Source organism: Hyperoodon ampullatus (assembly GCF_949752795.1).
Source record: "Hyperoodon ampullatus genome assembly, chromosome: 8".
NCBI classification, from domain to species: Eukaryota; Metazoa; Chordata; class Mammalia; order Artiodactyla; family Ziphiidae; genus Hyperoodon; species Hyperoodon ampullatus.
In genome coordinates this window covers 75,262,505-75,280,417 of record NC_136921.1, presented here as the reverse complement: position 1 = coordinate 75,280,417, position 17,913 = coordinate 75,262,505, and the positions used below count along the sequence as shown (strand labels likewise).

The following is a 17,913-nucleotide window of genomic DNA, read 5'->3' as shown; positions in this document are numbered from 1 at the left end:
TTCTCCATCAAATCTGAATGAGATCCTTGCTGGGTAGAGTAATCTTGGTTGCAGGTTTTTCTCCTTCATTACTTTAATTATGTCCTGCCACTCCCTTCTGGCTTGTAGAGTTTCTGCTGAGAGATCAGCTGTTATCCTGATGGGGATTCCCTTGTGTGTTATTTGTTGTTTTTCCCTTGTTGCTTTTAATATGACTTCTTTGTGTTTAATTTTTGACAGTTTGATTAATATGTGTCTTGGCGTATTTCTCCTTGGATTTATTCTGTATGGGACTCTCTGTGCCTCCTGGACTTGATTAACTATTTCCTTTTCCATATTAGGGAAGTTTTCAACTATAATCTCTTCAAATATTTTCTCAGTCCCTTTCTTTTTCTCTTCTTCTTCTGGAACCCCTATAATTCGAATGTTGGTGCGTTTAATGTTGTCCCAGAGGTCTCTGAGACTGTCCTCTGTTCTTTTCGTTCTTTTTTCTTTATTTTGCTCTGCATCAGTTATTTCCACTATTTTATCTTCCACCTCATTTATCCGTTCTTCTGCCTCAGTTATTCTGCTATTGATCCCATCTAGAGTATTTTTCATTTCATATATTGTGTTTTTAATCGATGTTTGATTCATCTTTAGTTCTTCTAGGTCCTTGTTAACTGTTTCTTGCATTTTGGATCTTGGAAATGAATCTTGGATCATCTTTACTATCATTCTGAATTCTTTTTCAGGTAGACTGCCTATTACCTCTTCATTTGTTAGGTCTGGTAGGTTTTTATCTTGCTCCTTCTTCTGCTGTGTGTTTTTCTGTCTTCTCATTTTGCTTATGTTACTGTGTTTGGGGTCTCCTTTTTGCAGGCTGCAGGTTCGTAGTTCCCGTTGTTTTTGGTGTCTGTCCCTAGTGGCTAAGGTTGGTTTAGTGGGTTGTGTAGGCTTCCTGGTGGATGGGACTAGTGCCTGTGTTCTGGTGGATGAGGCTGGATCTTGTCTTTCTGGTGGGCAGGTCCACGTCTGGTGGTGTGATTTGGGGTGTCTGTGGACTTTTTATGATTTTAGGCAGCCTGTCTGCTAATGGGTGGTGTTGTGTTCCTGTCTTGCTAGTTGTTTGGCATAGGGTGTCCAGCACTGTAGCTTGCTGGTCGTTGAGTGAAGCTGGGTGCTGGTGTTGAGATGGAGATCTCTGGAAGATTTTCGCCGTTTGATATATGTGGAGCTGGGAGGTCTCTTGTGGACCAGTGTCCTGAAGTTGGCTCTCCCACCTCAGAGGCACAGCACTGACTCCTGGCTCCTCAATTTGGGATGATTTGTTGTCTATTCATGTATTCCACAGATGCAGGGTACATCAAGTTGATTGTGGAGCTTTAATCTGCTGCTTCTGAGGCTGCTGGGAGAGATTTTCCTTTCTCTTCTTTGTTCCCACAGCTCCCGGCTCTCAGCTTTGGATTTGGCCCCGCCTCTGCATGTAGGTCGCCGGAGGGCGTCTGTTCTTCGCTCAGATAGGACAGGGTTAAAGGAGCAGCCGCTTTGGGGACTCTGGCTCACTCATGCCGGGGGGGAGGGAGGGGCACGGAGTGCGGGGCCAGCCTGCAGCGGCAGAGGCCGGCGTGACGTTGCACCAGCCCGAGGCGCACCGTGCGTTCTCCCAGGGGAGCCTTCATTGGATCCCGGGATCCCAGCAGTGACGGGCTGTACAGGCTCCCGGAAGGGCAGCGTGGACAGTGACCTGTGCTCGCACACAGGCCTCTTGGCGGCAGCAGCAGCAGCCCCAGCGCCCCACGTCCGTCTCTGGGCTCCGTGCTTTCAGCCGCGGCTTGCGCCCGTCTGTGAGGCTCCTTTAAGCAGCGCTCTTAATCCCCCTCTCCTCGCGCACCAGGAAACCAAGAGGGAAGAAATAGTCTGTTGCCTCTTCGGCAGTTCCAGAGTTTTCCCAGACTCCCTCCCGGCTAGCTGTGGTGCATCAGCCCCCTTCAGGCTGAGTTCTCGCCGCCAGCCCCAGTCCTCTCCCTGCGCTCTGACCGAAGCCCAAGCCTCAGCTTCCAGCGCCGCCCGCCCGGCAGGCGAGCAGACAAGCCTCTCGGGCTGGTGAGTGCCGGTCGGCACCGATCCTCTGTGTGGGAATCTCTCCGCTTTGCCCTTCCCAGGTACGTGGGGAGTTTTTTGCCTTTTGGGAGGTCTGAGGTCTTCTGCCAGTGTTCAGTAGGTGTTCTGTAGGAGTTGTTCCACGTGTAGCTATATTTCTGGTGTATCTGGGGGAGGAAGGTGATCTCCGCGTCTTACTCTTCCGCCATCTTCTCCGGAAGTCTCGATTTCCAATTCTTAATTGCCTGATATTTCATACTGGATTTTGTAGATTTACTTTATTTTTTGACTTGCTTAATTAGTTTATTAGTAACAAGAGCTTTTAAAATACATCCTTTGACTTTCTAAAGTAAAAAAAAATTATATTCATTCATTTTATTTTTTAGATTCCACATATAGGTGATACTATACAGTATTTAATTTCCTCTGACTTATTTCACTAAGTATAATACCCTCCAGATCCATCCACGTTGCTGCAAATGGCAAAATTTCATTCTTTTTTTATAGCAGACTAGTATTCCATTGTATATACATACCACATCTTCTTTATCCCTTCATCCATTGATGGACACTTAGATTGCTTTCATATCTTGGCTGATGTAAAGAATGCTGCTATAAACATTGGGGTGCATGTATCTTTTTGAAATACTTTTTTCATTTTCTTCGGATATATACCCAACAGTGGAATCGCTGGATCATATGGTAGTTCTGTTTTTAGGTTTTTGAGGAACTTTCATCTTGTTTTCCACAGTGGCTGCACCAGTTTACATTCCCACCAACAGTGTACTGGAGTTCACTTTCTCCACATCCTCACAACATTTGTTACTTGTTGTCTTTTTGATGATAGCCATTCTGACAGCTGTAAGGCTATATCATATTGTAGGTGTTTTTTTGTTTTTTTTGTTTTGCGGTACACGGGCCTCTTACTGTTGTGGCCCCTCCCACTGTGGAGCACAGGCTTTGGATGTGCAGGCCCAGAGGCCACGGCTCACGGGCCCAGCCGCTCTGCAGCATGTGGGATCCTCCCAGAACGGGGCACAAACCCGTATCCCCTGCATCGGCAGGTGGACTCTCAACCACTGCGCCACCAGGGATGCCCTTATTGTAGTTTTAATTTGCGTTTCTCTGATGATTAGCAATGTTAGGAATTTTTTCATGTGCCTGTTGGCCATCTGTATGTCTTCTTTGGGAAAATGTCTATTCAGGTCTCCTGCACATTTTAAAATCAGGTTCTTTGTTGATATTGAGATGTATGAGCTCTTTATATATTTTAGATATTAATCCCTTATCAGTTGTATCATTTGCAAATATTTTCTCCCATTCAGTAGGTTGTCTTTTTGTTTTATTGTTTGTTTCCTTTGCTGTACAAAAGCTTTTGAGTTTCATTAGTTCCCATTTGTTTAGTTTTGCTTTTGTTTCCTTTGCCTTAGGAGAAAGATCCAAAAAAATATTGCTACAGTTTATGTCAAAGAGTGTTCTGCCTGTTTTCTTCTAGGAGTTTTATGGTGTCAGGTCTTACATATAGGTCTTTAAACCATTTTGAGTTTATTTTTGTATATGGCGTGAGAAAATGTTCTATTTCCATTCTTTTATATGTAGCTGTCCAGTTTTTCCAGTACTACTTATTGAAGAGACTGTCCTTTCCTTACTATATTTTCTTGCCTCCTTTGTCATAGATTAATTGACTGTAAGTGTATGGGTTTATTTCAGGGCTCTATTCTGTTGCATTGATCTATGTGTCTGTTTTTCTGCCAGTACCATACTGTGTTGATGACTGTAGCTTTGTAGTATAGTCTGAAGTCAGGGGGCATGATACCTCAGCTCTGTTCTTTCTCAAAATTGCTTTGGAAATTTGGGGTCTTTTGTGTAAATCTATAGATTGCTTTGGGTAGTATGGACATTTTAACAATATTAATTCTTCCAACCTAAGAGCACTGGATATCTTTCCATTTCTCTGTTATCATCTTCATTTTCCTTCATCAGTGTTTTATAGTTTTCACAGTATAGGTCTTTCATTTCCTTGGTGAAGTTTTTTCCTATTCAGTTATTTTTAATGCAATTTTAAATGGGATTGTTTTCTTGCTTTCTCTGATAGTTCGTTATTGATGTATAGAAAAGCAACAGATTTCTGTATATTAACTTTATATCCTGCACCTTTACTGTATTCTGATTTTTTTTGGTGGAGATTTTAGGGTTTTCTATATATAATATCATGTCATCTGGAAATGTGACAGTTTTACTTCTTTCCTTCCAATTTGGATGCCTTTTCTTTTCCTTATCTGATTGCTGTGGCTAGGATTTTTTTTTTAATTTTATTTATTTATTTTTGGCTATGTTGGGTCTTCGTTTCTGTGTGTGGGCTTTCTCCAGTTGCTGCGAGCGGGGGCCACTCTTCATTGTGGTGCGTGGGCCTCTCACTGTCGCGGCCTCTCTTGTTGCGGAGCACAAGCTCCAGACGCGCAGGCTCAGTAGTTGTGGCTCATGGGCCTAGTTGCTCCGTGGCATGTGGGATCTTCCCAGACCAGGGCTCGAACCCGTGTCCGCTGCATTGGCAGGCAGATTCTCAACCACTGTGCCACCAGGGAAGCCCCATGTGGCTAGGACTTTTAATACTATGTTAAAGAGATGTGGCAAGAGTGGGTATCCTTGTCTTATTTCTGATTTTAGAGGAAAGGCTTTCAGTTTTTCACCATTTAGTATGTTAGCTGTGGGTTTTTCATAAATGGACTTTATTATGTTGAGGTATGTTTCCTCTATACACAAGTGATTTTTATATGTTGATTTTGTATCCTGCAACTTAGCTGAATTTATTATTTTTTGTGTGTGTGGAATCTGAATTACCCTCTTTACATATTGCTGGATTTGATGTGCTAATACTTGCAGTATTTTTATATATGTGTTCATAAGGGGATATTGGCTGTAGTTTTCTTGTAATGTCTGTCTGACATGGTATGAAGGTAATTGGCCTCATAAATGATTATTGCTAAGTGTTTCCTCTCCATTTTCTGAGTTTGTATGGTATTGCTATTATTTTTTCCTTAAATGATTGTTAGAACTTACCAGTGACGTCATCTAGGCCTGAAATTTTTTGTAGGAGAGTTCTTTTTTTGTTGTTTGTGTTTTTGCGGTACGCGGGCCTCTCACTGCTGTGGCCTCTCCCGTTGCGGAGCACAGGCTCCAGATGTGCAGGCTCAGCAGCCATGGCTCACGGGCCCAGCTGCTCCGCGGCATGTGGGATCCTCCCAGACCGGGGCACGAACCCGTGTCCCCTGCATCGGCAGGCGGACTCTCAACCACTGTGCCACCAGGGGAGCCCTGTAGGAGAGTTCTTAACCACAAATTCAATAATGAATTCAAATCCAGCTTTAATAGGTTAGTTCACAAAATTAAATTTGTGACTGTTCTCCCTTGGAGGTTTGCATTTTTTAATCATCTTAAAATACTCTTGTTGGTATCATTTAAAGTATTTTGTCTTGAATTTTGTCTCATACATTTCAGTCTTGGCTCTCTTGTTTTTTTAATAGCTGCATGGTATATTTCTTTCATTTTATGTATTTTAAAAATAAACATAAGTATACATCTTGAATTTTCACATAACGAAGTCAAGAAGGGTAGTCAATATTGTGACTTAACATTAATCAGAAGCACTTCTTTTATTTTTATTTTTCGAGTGTATATATATATTTAATTTTACTGAAGTATGGTTGATTATCAGTGTTAATTTCTGCTGTGCAGCAAAGTGATTCAGTTATACACACATATATACTTTTTCATGTTCTTTTCCATTACAGTTTCTCAAAGGATATTGAATATAGTTCCCTGTGCTATACAGTAGGACTTTGTTGTTTATCCATCTTATATATAATAGTTTGCATCTGCTAATCCCAAACTGCCCAACCTTCCCTCTCCCTTGGCAACCACAAGTCTGTTCTCTATATCTGTACATCTATTTTTGTTTTGTAGCTATGTTTGTGTCGTATTTTAGATTCCACATAAAAGTGATATGGTATTTGTCTTTCTCTTTCTGACTTAACTTCACTTAGTATGATAATCTCTAGGTCCATCCATGTTGCTGCAAACGGCATTATTTCATTCTTTTTTATGGGTGAGTAGTATTCCATTTTACCATATCTTCTTTATTCATTCATCCATCAGTGGATATTTAGGTTGTTTCCATGTCTTGACTATTGTAAATGGTGCTGCTGTGAACATTGGGGTGCATGTCTCTTTTTGAATTACGGTTTTCTCTGGGTATATGCCCAGTAGTGGGATTGCTGGGTCATATGGTAGTTCTGTTTTTAGTTTTTTGTTTTTTTTTTTGTGGTATGCGGGCCTCTCACTGTTGTGGCCTCTCCCATTGCGGAGCACAGGTTCCGGATGCGCAGGCTCAGCGGCCATGGCTCACAGGCCCAGCCGCTCTGCGGCATGTGGGATCCTCCTGGACCAGGGCACAAACCCGTGTTCCCTGCATCAGCAGGCGGACTCTCAACCATTGCGCCACCAGGGAAGCCCTGTTTTTAGTTTTTTGAGGAACCTCCATACTGTTTTCCATAGTGGCTGCACCAGTTTACATTCCCACCAACAATGTTAAAAGGGTTCCCAGGGCTTCCCTGGTGGCGCAGTGGTTGAGAGTCCGCCTGCCGATGCAGGAGACACGGGTTCGTGCCCCGGTCCGGGAAGATCCCACATGCTGTGGAGCGGCTGGGCCCGTGAGCCATGGCCGCTGAGCCTGTGCTCCGCAATGGGAGAGGCCACAACAGTGAGAGGCCCGCATACCACAAAAAAAAAAAAAGGGGGGGGGTTTCCCTTTTCTCCACATCCCCTCCAGCATTTATTGTTTGTAGACTTTTTTAATAATGGCCATTCTGACCGGTATGAGGTGGTAACCTCATTGTAGGTTTGATTTGCATTTCTCTAATAATTAGTGATGTTGAGCATCTTTTCATATGCCTCTTGGACATCTGTATGTCTTCTTTGGAGAATTGTCTATTTAGGTCTTCTGCCCATTTTTCAGTTGGGTTGTTTGTTGTTGAGTTGTATGAACTCTTTGTATATTTTGGAAATTAAGCCCATTAAGCATCATTTGCAAATATTTTCTCCAAGTCCATAGGTTGTCTTTTTGTTTATGGTTTCCTTTGCTGAGAAGCGCATTTTAATCTAAATTGAAACAGAAAGTGTCTCTCTTTGGGGTCTAGCTTCTTTAAGTATCATGTTTGTGTGATTTGTTCATGCTGTTGCACAAAGCAGTAATCTTTTTATTCTCGTGTCACTATACAGTTTATTTATCCATTCTACTATTGATAGTCATTGTTGGCTATCATAAACATGCTGCCATGAACCTTTAATCATTTTTTGTGTGTGTGAATGTACAAATGCATTTCTGTTGGGTGTATTCCTAGGAATGGATATACGTAGTTATCCAGAGTGGTTGAATCAGTTTATACTTCCACCAGCAGTGGGTGAGAGTTCTAGTTGCTCCACAGCCTTCTGTACATCTAGTATTGCCTTTGTTTTTCATTTAAACCTTTGTGGTGCCACCCATTCATTTTTAAATTTTATTTTATTGAAACAATTGTAGATTCACACTCTGTTCTGTAAGAAATGAGAGATTTTTTGCACTTTTCCCAGTTCCCTCACTGGTAGCATTTTGCAGATGATACTATAGTATTACAACTAGGGTATTAACAATGATGCAATCCACAAATCTTTAGATTTCCCCAGATGTGTATTAAGTTGTATACAGTTTTGCCCCTTTTGGAAGTTTGAGTATCAACCACTAGTCAAGACAAAACCCACAAGGACCCCTCCTGTTGCCTTCTTATAACTATATCCATCACCTGCCTGCTTTCTTCCCACCTCCACCCCCCAGTTTGTCCTGTTTCTAAAATTTTGTCATTTCAAAATTGTTATATAGATGGGCTCATACAGTATATAACCTTTTGGGATTAACCTTTTTCTTTTAGCATAATTCCCAGCTAGTCACCATCCATTTATTTTTAGCCTTCCTGTGTTACTTTGTTTTAGGAGTGTTCCCTGTGGAAAATATACAGTTGAATTAATTTTTAAAAATTTAGTCTTATCTTTAATAGAACTGAACCAATTTCTTTTGCTTTCTTCTACTTCCCTTTTCCCCCTTCTTTCCTGAATTGATCACATGTCCTTTTTGGCTTTTTTCTTCCCCATGGTGTTTTGGAAGGCCTATACCTTACATCTGTTGAATTAACTGTCTCAGAAAAAAATTTCCATGACTTGTTTCTGCCTATATTTCAGCATTCTTACACAGTAATTTTTTCATCTATCCTTTTAAATTATGACTGCAGCATGTGCTTGGTGAAAAACACTTAAGCAACACAGAAATAAATACTTTGAAAATGTGGAGACTCTTCCATACTCTGGTATATCCTTCCAGATATTTTTCTAGCCACTTATAATTTTATGCTATAACAAATAGGATGATACATTAAAAATTTTTTTTATTAATATATATCAGATAGTATTCCCTTGTTAGTATATTCAGAACTACTTCATTCTCAACTGCAGGACAGTATTTTATGGTATGGATGTTCCATATATTAACTCTTACTCTGTTAAGACATTTCTCCAAGTAAATTCTGCAGGAAAAAATCCAGTCATATAGTATACACAGGTATACTTGTTGAAGTATCTCTGTTGGATAAATTCTCAATACTGATAGGCACTGCCATATTAATATTTTTGTTTTAATTATGCTCACCTTTCATTATTTTTAAACATTGGCACGTGCAATTTTTGTCCTCCAGATAAATTTTAGAATCATTTTGTTATGCTACAAAAGAAAATGTCATTGACATTTTGATTAGAATTACAGAAAATCTAAAAACGAAATGTTAATTTGGGGGTTGAGTGAGTAGGAATGACAACTTTGCACTAGTCAAGCTTTCCATCTATTCTGAACATTTAAATATGTTAATTTTTAGAAAAATAAGTGTTCACAATTATAACTCATCATTCTAAATTGTAAAAACCTAATAAACCTTATCTGAGCACGCTGATTTTTCTCTAAAGCCTTCACAGTGTTACCGAACCCAGGTCTGGCTGCTTGCTGCTCGAAAGCCAATTCTCGAGAGACAAGTGTTGGTAGGAAAGGAAAGGCTGCTTTATTTTGGAGGCTGGCAACTGGCGGGGAGGGCAGATGCCAGTCCAAAGCCTGACTCCCCCTGCCGACAATCGGGGGCAAGAGCGTATATAGACAGAGGGAGGGAGCTACATGCAGAAACAATACAGTCAGCTCTGACAGTCATCTTGAAATTGGTCATCAGTGGCCTGACCAGCGTCATCTTGATTGTTTTCAGTACAGTTAATCTTCAGTTCCATGTTTGGTTTGTTTCCATTTCTTTGAGGCCAATTCTTATGACAGCTTATGTCATGGCTACAGCCTGGTCATCATGTAGGTAACTTCTTCGACCTGGTGGAGGTTTCAGTATTTATAAGACAGCTCACAGGATATGGCTCAGTATATTATCTGTAGCCCTTAAGGAGGAACTAAAGGTCCTTGACTATGCTTAATGACTAAACTATTATTATTTGGTCTCCTTTGACTGTTTTCCTTTGTTTCTGCACTCTGATTAAACTTATTCTTTGGCTAAAGTTTTTCCACAGACAAAAGGCAGGCTGAGGACATGGTGGGGGGTGAGGACCATAGGGTCCTGCTGTGTTTCAACAGTGATTTATCTCAATTATTTATAGAGAATACATTCTTTAGCATGTGTTGTTTCAGTGCAAATATAATGTCAGTTTCTGATTTTTTGTTTCAGTTTGATATGTATTTTTATTTCTCTTGTTCAGGGTACACTGCTTCTTGAATGAATTCTGTGCCTTTTATCAATTCTGGAAAACTTTGCTATTCTCATTCTGTACACCTTCTCCAGCCTGCCTACCAGTCATCTATTCTGCATTGTGTTAATGCTATACCATTGAGATTTTTTTCAAAATTTCAGTATTTGTCATTTCTGGAAATCTTATTTAGCATATAGATTAAGGCACATAGACTGCTTGGGTTTAAATCCCAGCTGTGTCTTTCCCTACTTGTATGATCTTGGAAAGTTACTCAGGCCATGCATGAATTTCTTCATAAAGTTGTACAGATTAAATAATACAGGTAACAGTGCCCTGGAACAGCCTAATGATACACAATTAGCTGTGTAAGTATTAAATATTTCTTTTTCATAGTACATTGTTTTAGATTCATTCCCATTTTAGGAATACTCACCAGTTGTTTCTATTATCAGTTTCTGAGGTTTGTGTGATCCTAATCCTTCTCTTTGTTTCTGCATGCTCATCTTCAGTCAAGCATTACCTGTGGAAGTTGAGTACAGGAACAGGGCATATAGCTCCAAAGGAGTGTTGGGCTTGCTTTGTCTGTTTCTCAGGACAACAGGTGGGCAGCGGTGGGCTAAGAACTTGGACGACAGATGTATTAAAACTTCAGAGCCCAGGCCTGTGAGCTAATATTTTTCACTTGAACTTTTTTCACTAGAGCAAAGCCATTTGAACCTGTAAGTCAGCTATCCATGTTAGAAATGGTGACTAAAAGAAGCACCTTTTAAGTATAATCTAGTAAGAAATTTGGGGGTTTACTTATTCTTTATTACTAGAAATAGCAGTATGGAATGAATAAAGTAAGTGTCATTACTTTGGTATCTTATCACAACTTAATTATCTGAGTATATTCAATAATTATGAAGTAAAATTATGCGAATAGACCTTATTAAATATTGTTTATTTCCTAGAACTAACTATCTGATATAGCTCTTGATTTGTCAACTCAGTATCTTGGTTTATAGCAAGAGTCAGATGGTACTGTCTGGGCAAAAGTAATTTAAAAAATTATTGAAAGCTTTAAAATCTTAGGTCAATTTAAAAAATATGAAAACAAACTTAGTTAATACTGAATGTAATGTGCACTATATATTTTCTTTTAAAAACTGTCAGTTTTTTCCCCTAGTGATACATGTTTGATTTCAAATAAGCTAACTCTAGTTATAGTAAACTTCAGGCATGAATTTTTAAAAGAAACCCAAATTTTCAGATGCAGTTATTTCTAGTTACAGTGTTTCATTACTTTTTAAATTATACATGACAGACTGTCTGTGGGTGGGGAAGTGGTCCTTGCTTTGTATTATAGCTCTGATAATACCTTTTAGTGCTTTGGGATGAACTTTGGTAGAACAGTTTGAAAGCTGACATATAAATAGCAATGCTCTAGATCCACTCAGAATTCCTACTTTCTCTGTTAAACAAATGTTTCAGGGAATATATTTGACCCTAGTAGAACACTGTTGATTATTCCAAAGAATCACTACTTACAGAAAGCTTATATTAAACTTTAGGATAAAGTGTGACCAGCATAACTGACTTACTTATAGCAGAAAGCTTGTACCTCCAAGAGTGAATGGGTTGATATTTTATTCACTGCTACCACTCAAGAAACTGACAACAGGCAGGGAAGGAAAAATTACTCATTTAAGGGAATTCAATTAAAGGTGATAAAATACTATAAGATGATAATAGGCTCTAACAATAGATATCATACAACTACTAAACATGGAGAGTAGAGAGCATGAAAAGTTGAATAAGCTCACTGATTATTAACTGAGTAAAAAGCCTATCTGAAATTTAGACACTGAGGGACAGAAAAAGACTACTAGCTAATTTGAATATTACTTATATAGTAAGGAACCAATAACACTAATACTATTGGTCTCATCTTTTTAAAAGGTATTAGTGTAAAGGTAAACCAGTAGATCAAAAATACAAACTTCCCTAAGTATCAAAATGGAAGAAACCAGCTCCTATAGTGAAAGAATTTATGTAAATAATCTATAAAAAAGAATGATAGAACTATTACCAAACATACTGATAATAAACAATTTGGCTTAACTCATCCCTAAAGAGATGAAAGATTTGAGGTTAGTTGACAAAGCACAATCTAACTTAAAGATTCAGAAAGGTTAGAATAAAAGGATAGACAAAAATGAGACAGTTGCAACTAAAAATAAAGGAGGTATATACTTGCCTGCAAGAGAATTCAGACCAAAAAAAAGTTAAAATGACACAGGATACTGTATAATACTGAAGACCACGATTCTCAGTGAGGACAACCATTACTAGCTATGCAGTCCCAAACACAGCAACGACTTTCACAGAGCAGAAACTACAGACAGTGTAAGGACATGTAAGGAGAAATACAGCACAGGAATAGACTTGATCATACCTCTCAGTCCAAAAGAGGAAGTACACCTTCTTTTTGAATATATCACCAGAAATAACAAAAACACCATTGGGTCACCACAATGGAATGTAACTAAGAAATAACAAAAGTGGGCCCCTTTAACCTGGAGGGTTAAAAACATGCTGTTATCATATGTATCTAGCTTGGTGGCAAATGAATCAGCTGTCAGTGAACTCACAATATTTCACACGCACATCATTTTTCAGTGATAGGCTAGTGTGATATGTAAGATTGCGGTTCATTATATATCAGCTTTTCATAAATAAAAATTGAGTATATTTTCCTACTGAAACTATTCTTACAACTCAATAGTAAGACAAATAACCCAACTGAAAAAACAGGCAAAGGATTTGAAAAGACCTTTCTCCACAGATGATATACAAATGGCCAATAAACACTGGAAAAGGTGCTCAACATCATTAGGGATGTGAAGATCAAAACCACAAAGAGATACCACCTTCACACCCACTAGGATGACTAGAATCAAAAGGATGGAAGATGGCAAGGAAATGCAGAAATATTGCTAGTGGGAATGGTGCAGCTGCTGTTGAAAACAGTTTGGCAGTTCCTCAAAAAGTTAAACATAGTTACCATGTGACCACACAATTGTACTTCTAGATATTTATCCTAGAGAACTGAAAATATGTTCATACAAAAAGTTGTACTTGAATGTTCATAGCAGTCTTATTGATAATAGCCAAAAAGTGGTAATAACTCAAATGTCCCATCACTGGATGGACAAATTTAAAAATGTGGTATATCTACACAATGGAATATTAATCAGATACAAAAGGGAACAGATACTATACATGCTACATAGATGAACCTTGGAAACATTATGCTAAGTGAAAGAAGCCAGACAACAAAGGCCACATATTGTGTGGTTCTGTTTATAGGAAATGGCCAGAATAGGCAAATCCATAGAGACTAAGTAGATTAGTGGTCACTGGGGGAGAGGAATGACTGCCAGCAGGTTCAGAGTTTCTTTATGGAATGATGAAAATGTTCTGAAATTAGATAGTGGTGATGGTTGCACAACTCTGTAAATTATACTAAGAACCACTGAATTGTATATTTAAAAGGGTGGCTTTTGTGGTATGTGACATATCTCAAAAACAAAAGGTGGTAACAGTATCTGCAGAAAGCATCTATGTTCTCTAGGACTCAGGGAACAAAGGGAATGAGTTGAGGTTATTAGAACCTCACGTGGGTCTCTGAGAACCAGAACTCAGGCTTCTAAGAAGGGGGAGCTACCCAGCTGGTGCTTCTTTCTCTAAAGGGGGAAGGGTAAGAGGTTTGGGCAGTACCTACAATGAAGCAAATAAAAAAAAAAATTAGAGAGTATAACCAGTTACCCCTGCCAGATAAAGGGCCATGACCAGGCACAACACTGATAGGAGCCGTCACCTTGTTTTTGTCTCCTTCTAGAGGAATCCTATTGCAGGATTTAACAAGGAGCCAGCTGGCAAAGCAGAAATGTGGTTTACAGTATCCTGGCTCCCAGCATGCTGAGTCCTCAACATTACATATGGATTTGGAGCTGAGGCACCATAGGTTAATAGGGCTAATCAGCATTTAGCAAGGTACATCAATGAGGAATCAATAGCCTTCATGTGTGTGTGTGTAAACAAAAAGCAGTTAAAAGGTATGATGGAAGACAATTTACAAGAACAAAAACAAAACACTAGACATAAGAAATATGCAAAATTTACCAAAACAACATGAAGAAAACCATAAAGCATCCCTGTAAAGTTTACTTGGAAAAAAAATGGAAAGCACAGCACACTGATAGATAGGAAGACTCATCGTGAGCAAGATGTCACTATTAGGCTTTTTCCTAGAAATACAGAAGGTGGTTATTAGGTTCCATTGGAAAGAACAAATAACCTAGATAATAAAAAAGAGTTCTACCAGATATTAGAACATGTTATAAAGTCTCTATAAAGTATACAGTGTGGGATTGGCACATGAATAGACAGACTAATGGAAAATAACTCTTAAAAATCCAGAAATTGATCCAAGTACATTTGGAAATTTAGTGAATGATAAAAATGAAATTTTAAATTAGTGGGAAAAATAAGGAATTTAAAAAGGGGTATTCTGACAACTAAGTAGTCATATGGAAAAGGATAAAACCGGCTTCATCTGTCATACTACACATCTAAATTAATTCCAAATGAATTAGACATATAAAAAATGAAACCTTTACAAGTCCCAGAAGAAAATGTAGGTAAACTCCTTGATAACCTGGACTCAAAATCCAAAAGAAATAAGTATAAAAATTGAAAAGTGTTCATATTCCATGGAAAGGTGTTCATATTCCATGGATGAAATAAACATTAAAAAATTAATATCAATCCTTCTAAAACTTTTCCAAACAACAGAAGAGGAGGGAACACTTACAAACTCATTTTACAAGCCAGTATTACTCTTAAGAAAACCAGCCGAGGACACCACAAGAAAAGAAAATTACAGGCCAATATCATTGATAACCATAGATGCAAAAATCCTCAACAAAATATCAGCAAACCAAATTCAACAATACATTAAAAGAATCATACACCATGGTCAAGTGGGATTTATTCCAGGGATGCAAGAATTATTCAGCATCTGTAAATCAATCAATGTGATATATCACATTAGCAAAATGAAGGATAAAAATCATATGACCATCTCAATAGATGCAGAAAAGCATTTGCCAAAATTTAATATCCATTTATGATAAACTTTCAATAAAGCAGGCATAGAGAGCATTACCTCAACATCATAAAGGCCATATATGACAAGCCCACAGCTCATATCATACTTGATGGTGAAAAGCTGAAATCTCTCTCTCCCTCCAAAGATCTGGAACAAGACAAGGATGCAGACTCTCACCACTTTGATTCAACATAGCATTGTAAGTCCTAGCCAGAGCATTTCGGCAAGAAAAAGAAATAAAAGGCATCCAAATTGGAAAAGTAGTAAAACTTGTCTCTATTGCATGTGACATAATATATATAGAAAACCCTATAGAGCCCGCCAAAAAACTATTATAACTAATCAACCAATTCGATAAAGTTGCAGGTTAACAAAAATTGATATATAAAAATCAGTTGTGTTTCTGTATACTAGTAACAAGCTAGCAGAAAGAGAAATTAAGAAAACAATCCCATTTGCAATTGCATCAAGAAGAATAAAATACCTAGGAACTTAACTCAGGAAGTAAGAGATCGGTGCACTGAAAACTACAAGACATTAAGGTAACTGAAGAAGACACAAATAAATGGAAAGATATTCTGTGCTCATGGATAAGAATATTGTTAAAATGTCCATACTACCCAAGCAATCTACAGATTTAATGCAATCTCTATCAAAATCGCAATGGCATTTTTCACAGAAAAAAACAATCCTAAGATTTGTATGAAACCACAAAAGATTCCAAATAACCAAAGCAATTTGGAGAAAGAAGAGCAAAAATCATCATCATATTGCACACCTGAAACTTTTGTCAGTTACATCTCAAAAATAAATCTTCTGAAATAAAGAGCAATCCAATAGAAAAGTGAGCCAAAAATATGGTCAGTTTACAGGAAAAAGAAAAGCAAATGGCTCAAACATACGAAGAAATGTTCTAGCTCGCTCATAATAAAATAAAACTACTTGATACACTATACCATTGCTCATGAGAGACTGGTAAAAACTCAGTTTGACAGCACATTCTCTTGGTTGAGCTCTGGGGAAAATTCAGGCACTCTAAATGACATTGCTAGCGGGAAAAAAAAATGGTAGAATTCCTGTGGAAGTACTAGCATTTCTAGCAAAATTGTATATACATTTTCTCTTGATGCAGCAGTCCTCCTGCTCGAATCTCCCCCCAAATGATAACACTCACTGTTCACTGCAGCACTATTTGTAAAAAGGTATTGGAAATAACCCAGATGTCCATCAGTACATCCATACAGGGGAGTACTGTGGGGGAATAAAAAAGCAATGTATAGTTAAGTAAAAAACAAACCAACCAGGTACAGAATGGTGTGGAGCATGCTAACTTTTATGTAAGAGTGTATATGCACTGTGTGTGTACACATACATTTGCTTATATTTTCAAAAGGAAAGGGTAAACAAACTAACATACGTGGTTACCTATATGGGAAGGGAGAGAACATGGGTTGGACAGAGAGACTCTTAAATGTGACTTGTTTTTATAGTTTTTACTTTGAAACCATTTAAGTGTTAAAATACATCATGAAAAACAAACCAGTCTCTAAAAATTGGGAGGATAAAAAGGGAAGCAAATGGACCACATTATATGTCCAGTAACATAATCAGAAATTTTGTTTTTTTCAAGTGATTGTCAAACACAGGATTTCAATTAGACAACCCTAGTGGATCTATCTTGGTGACAGAAAGAGCCAGAAAGAAATCTTAAAAATCTTTCACAGTCTTACGTTAGTAATATATTGGCATTGTTAGTTTGAAACAGTTGTATGCATTGCAGATTAAAAGAAATAGGTTAATGCATAAATGTCATTAGGAACTAAGATTTTCAGTTTAAGAGAAAGAGCTACAAGTATAAAAAAAAGTAGTGAAGCAAAACCTCCAACCTAACACATGCAAAAAAGTTTAAGAACATGGTATGAAAAACCTTAGCCAATGAATTTTTTTTTTTTGGCATAGTAAATCCTTTTACTGTCAAGTCCTTAGTGGGGTGAGCTCTATAATCTCTTGGTATGTTTCCCTGACTTTTCAACATGTCGGAAAGTTTGCCTTGTCATCCCCAGAGCTTTTTGCTCCCATCTTCAGCCACATTAACTGACACGTAGCTGACAGCACTAGCAGGGCACTGTAGCTTCACTACCACTTTCCTCTACCTGGCTCGTTTCCTTTCTTCCTTTGTGCTACATCTGAATTTTTGACGGTCCTTTGTTCAGTTTTTTGACACTGTTCGAGGTAATTTGTGCAATCTTAATGTATCTTAAATGGTAGAATTTAGAATGTTGCAGAAACATTTTGGGAGCAGTGGTGCTAGACAAGACTACCACTTAAATTACAGTAAAGGCCTTGGCAATGGAGTTTTTATACCCATTTTAGTAATCCTAACTTCCCTTTCCTACATTGCAAATAATTTGCGTATGTGGTTTTGTTTTGTTTTGTTTTTAGATGGCTATTCATATGAAAAGGAAGCAATGGAAAATTGGATCAGCAAAAAGAAACGTACAAGTCCCATGACAAATCTTGTTCTTCCTTCAGTGGTACTTATACCAAATAGGACTCTGAAAATGGCCATTGATCGATGGCTGGAGACACATCAAAAATAAAACTGTTTATTTTATATTGCATTATTTATATTTTCTGTGATCTCATTTGACTGATTTAAAGGCAGATACTAATCAGACATTATTAAAAGCAAAACAGAAGGAGAAAGGTAAACTTAGTTACCTATAAAAACTATTTACTGGCTATTTTCATTCTTTAAAACATAGGGACTAAGTAACACATATAACATCTTTTCTATTTTTACTATAAATGCCTTTTTATACTAGTGAAAAAAAGCTTAACCTGTAGAGAAGTTTTACAACTTTAAATTGCCATGCTCAAAT

At 38.1% G+C, this 17,913-nt stretch overlaps 1 protein-coding gene and 1 long non-coding RNA gene across 3 annotated transcripts in view; one reads left to right on the top strand and one right to left on the bottom strand.

Moving 5' to 3' along the window:
• WDSUB1 (WD repeat, sterile alpha motif and U-box domain containing 1) overlaps window positions 1-17,646 on the top strand; it is a gene marked incomplete at both ends in the record, with an annotated part of 88,720 nt that extends 71,074 nt beyond the window's left edge. For both annotated transcript variants that reach the window (XM_079710435.1, XM_079710434.1), the window contains one exon: window positions 17,474-17,646. In XM_079710435.1, the coding sequence (XP_079566561.1) occupies window positions 17,474-17,631 (158 nt within the window). The remainder of the gene's footprint in view (window positions 1-17,473) is intronic.
• LOC307057298 lies at window positions 9,216-15,117 on the bottom strand. The gene is made up of 3 exons (XR_013811053.1): window positions 15,089-15,117; window positions 10,310-10,499; window positions 9,216-9,505 (listed from the first exon to the last, which is right to left on the bottom strand). It is a non-coding gene; the product is annotated as an uncharacterized lncRNA (long non-coding RNA).
• Window positions 17,647-17,913: the final 267 nt, after the last annotated feature.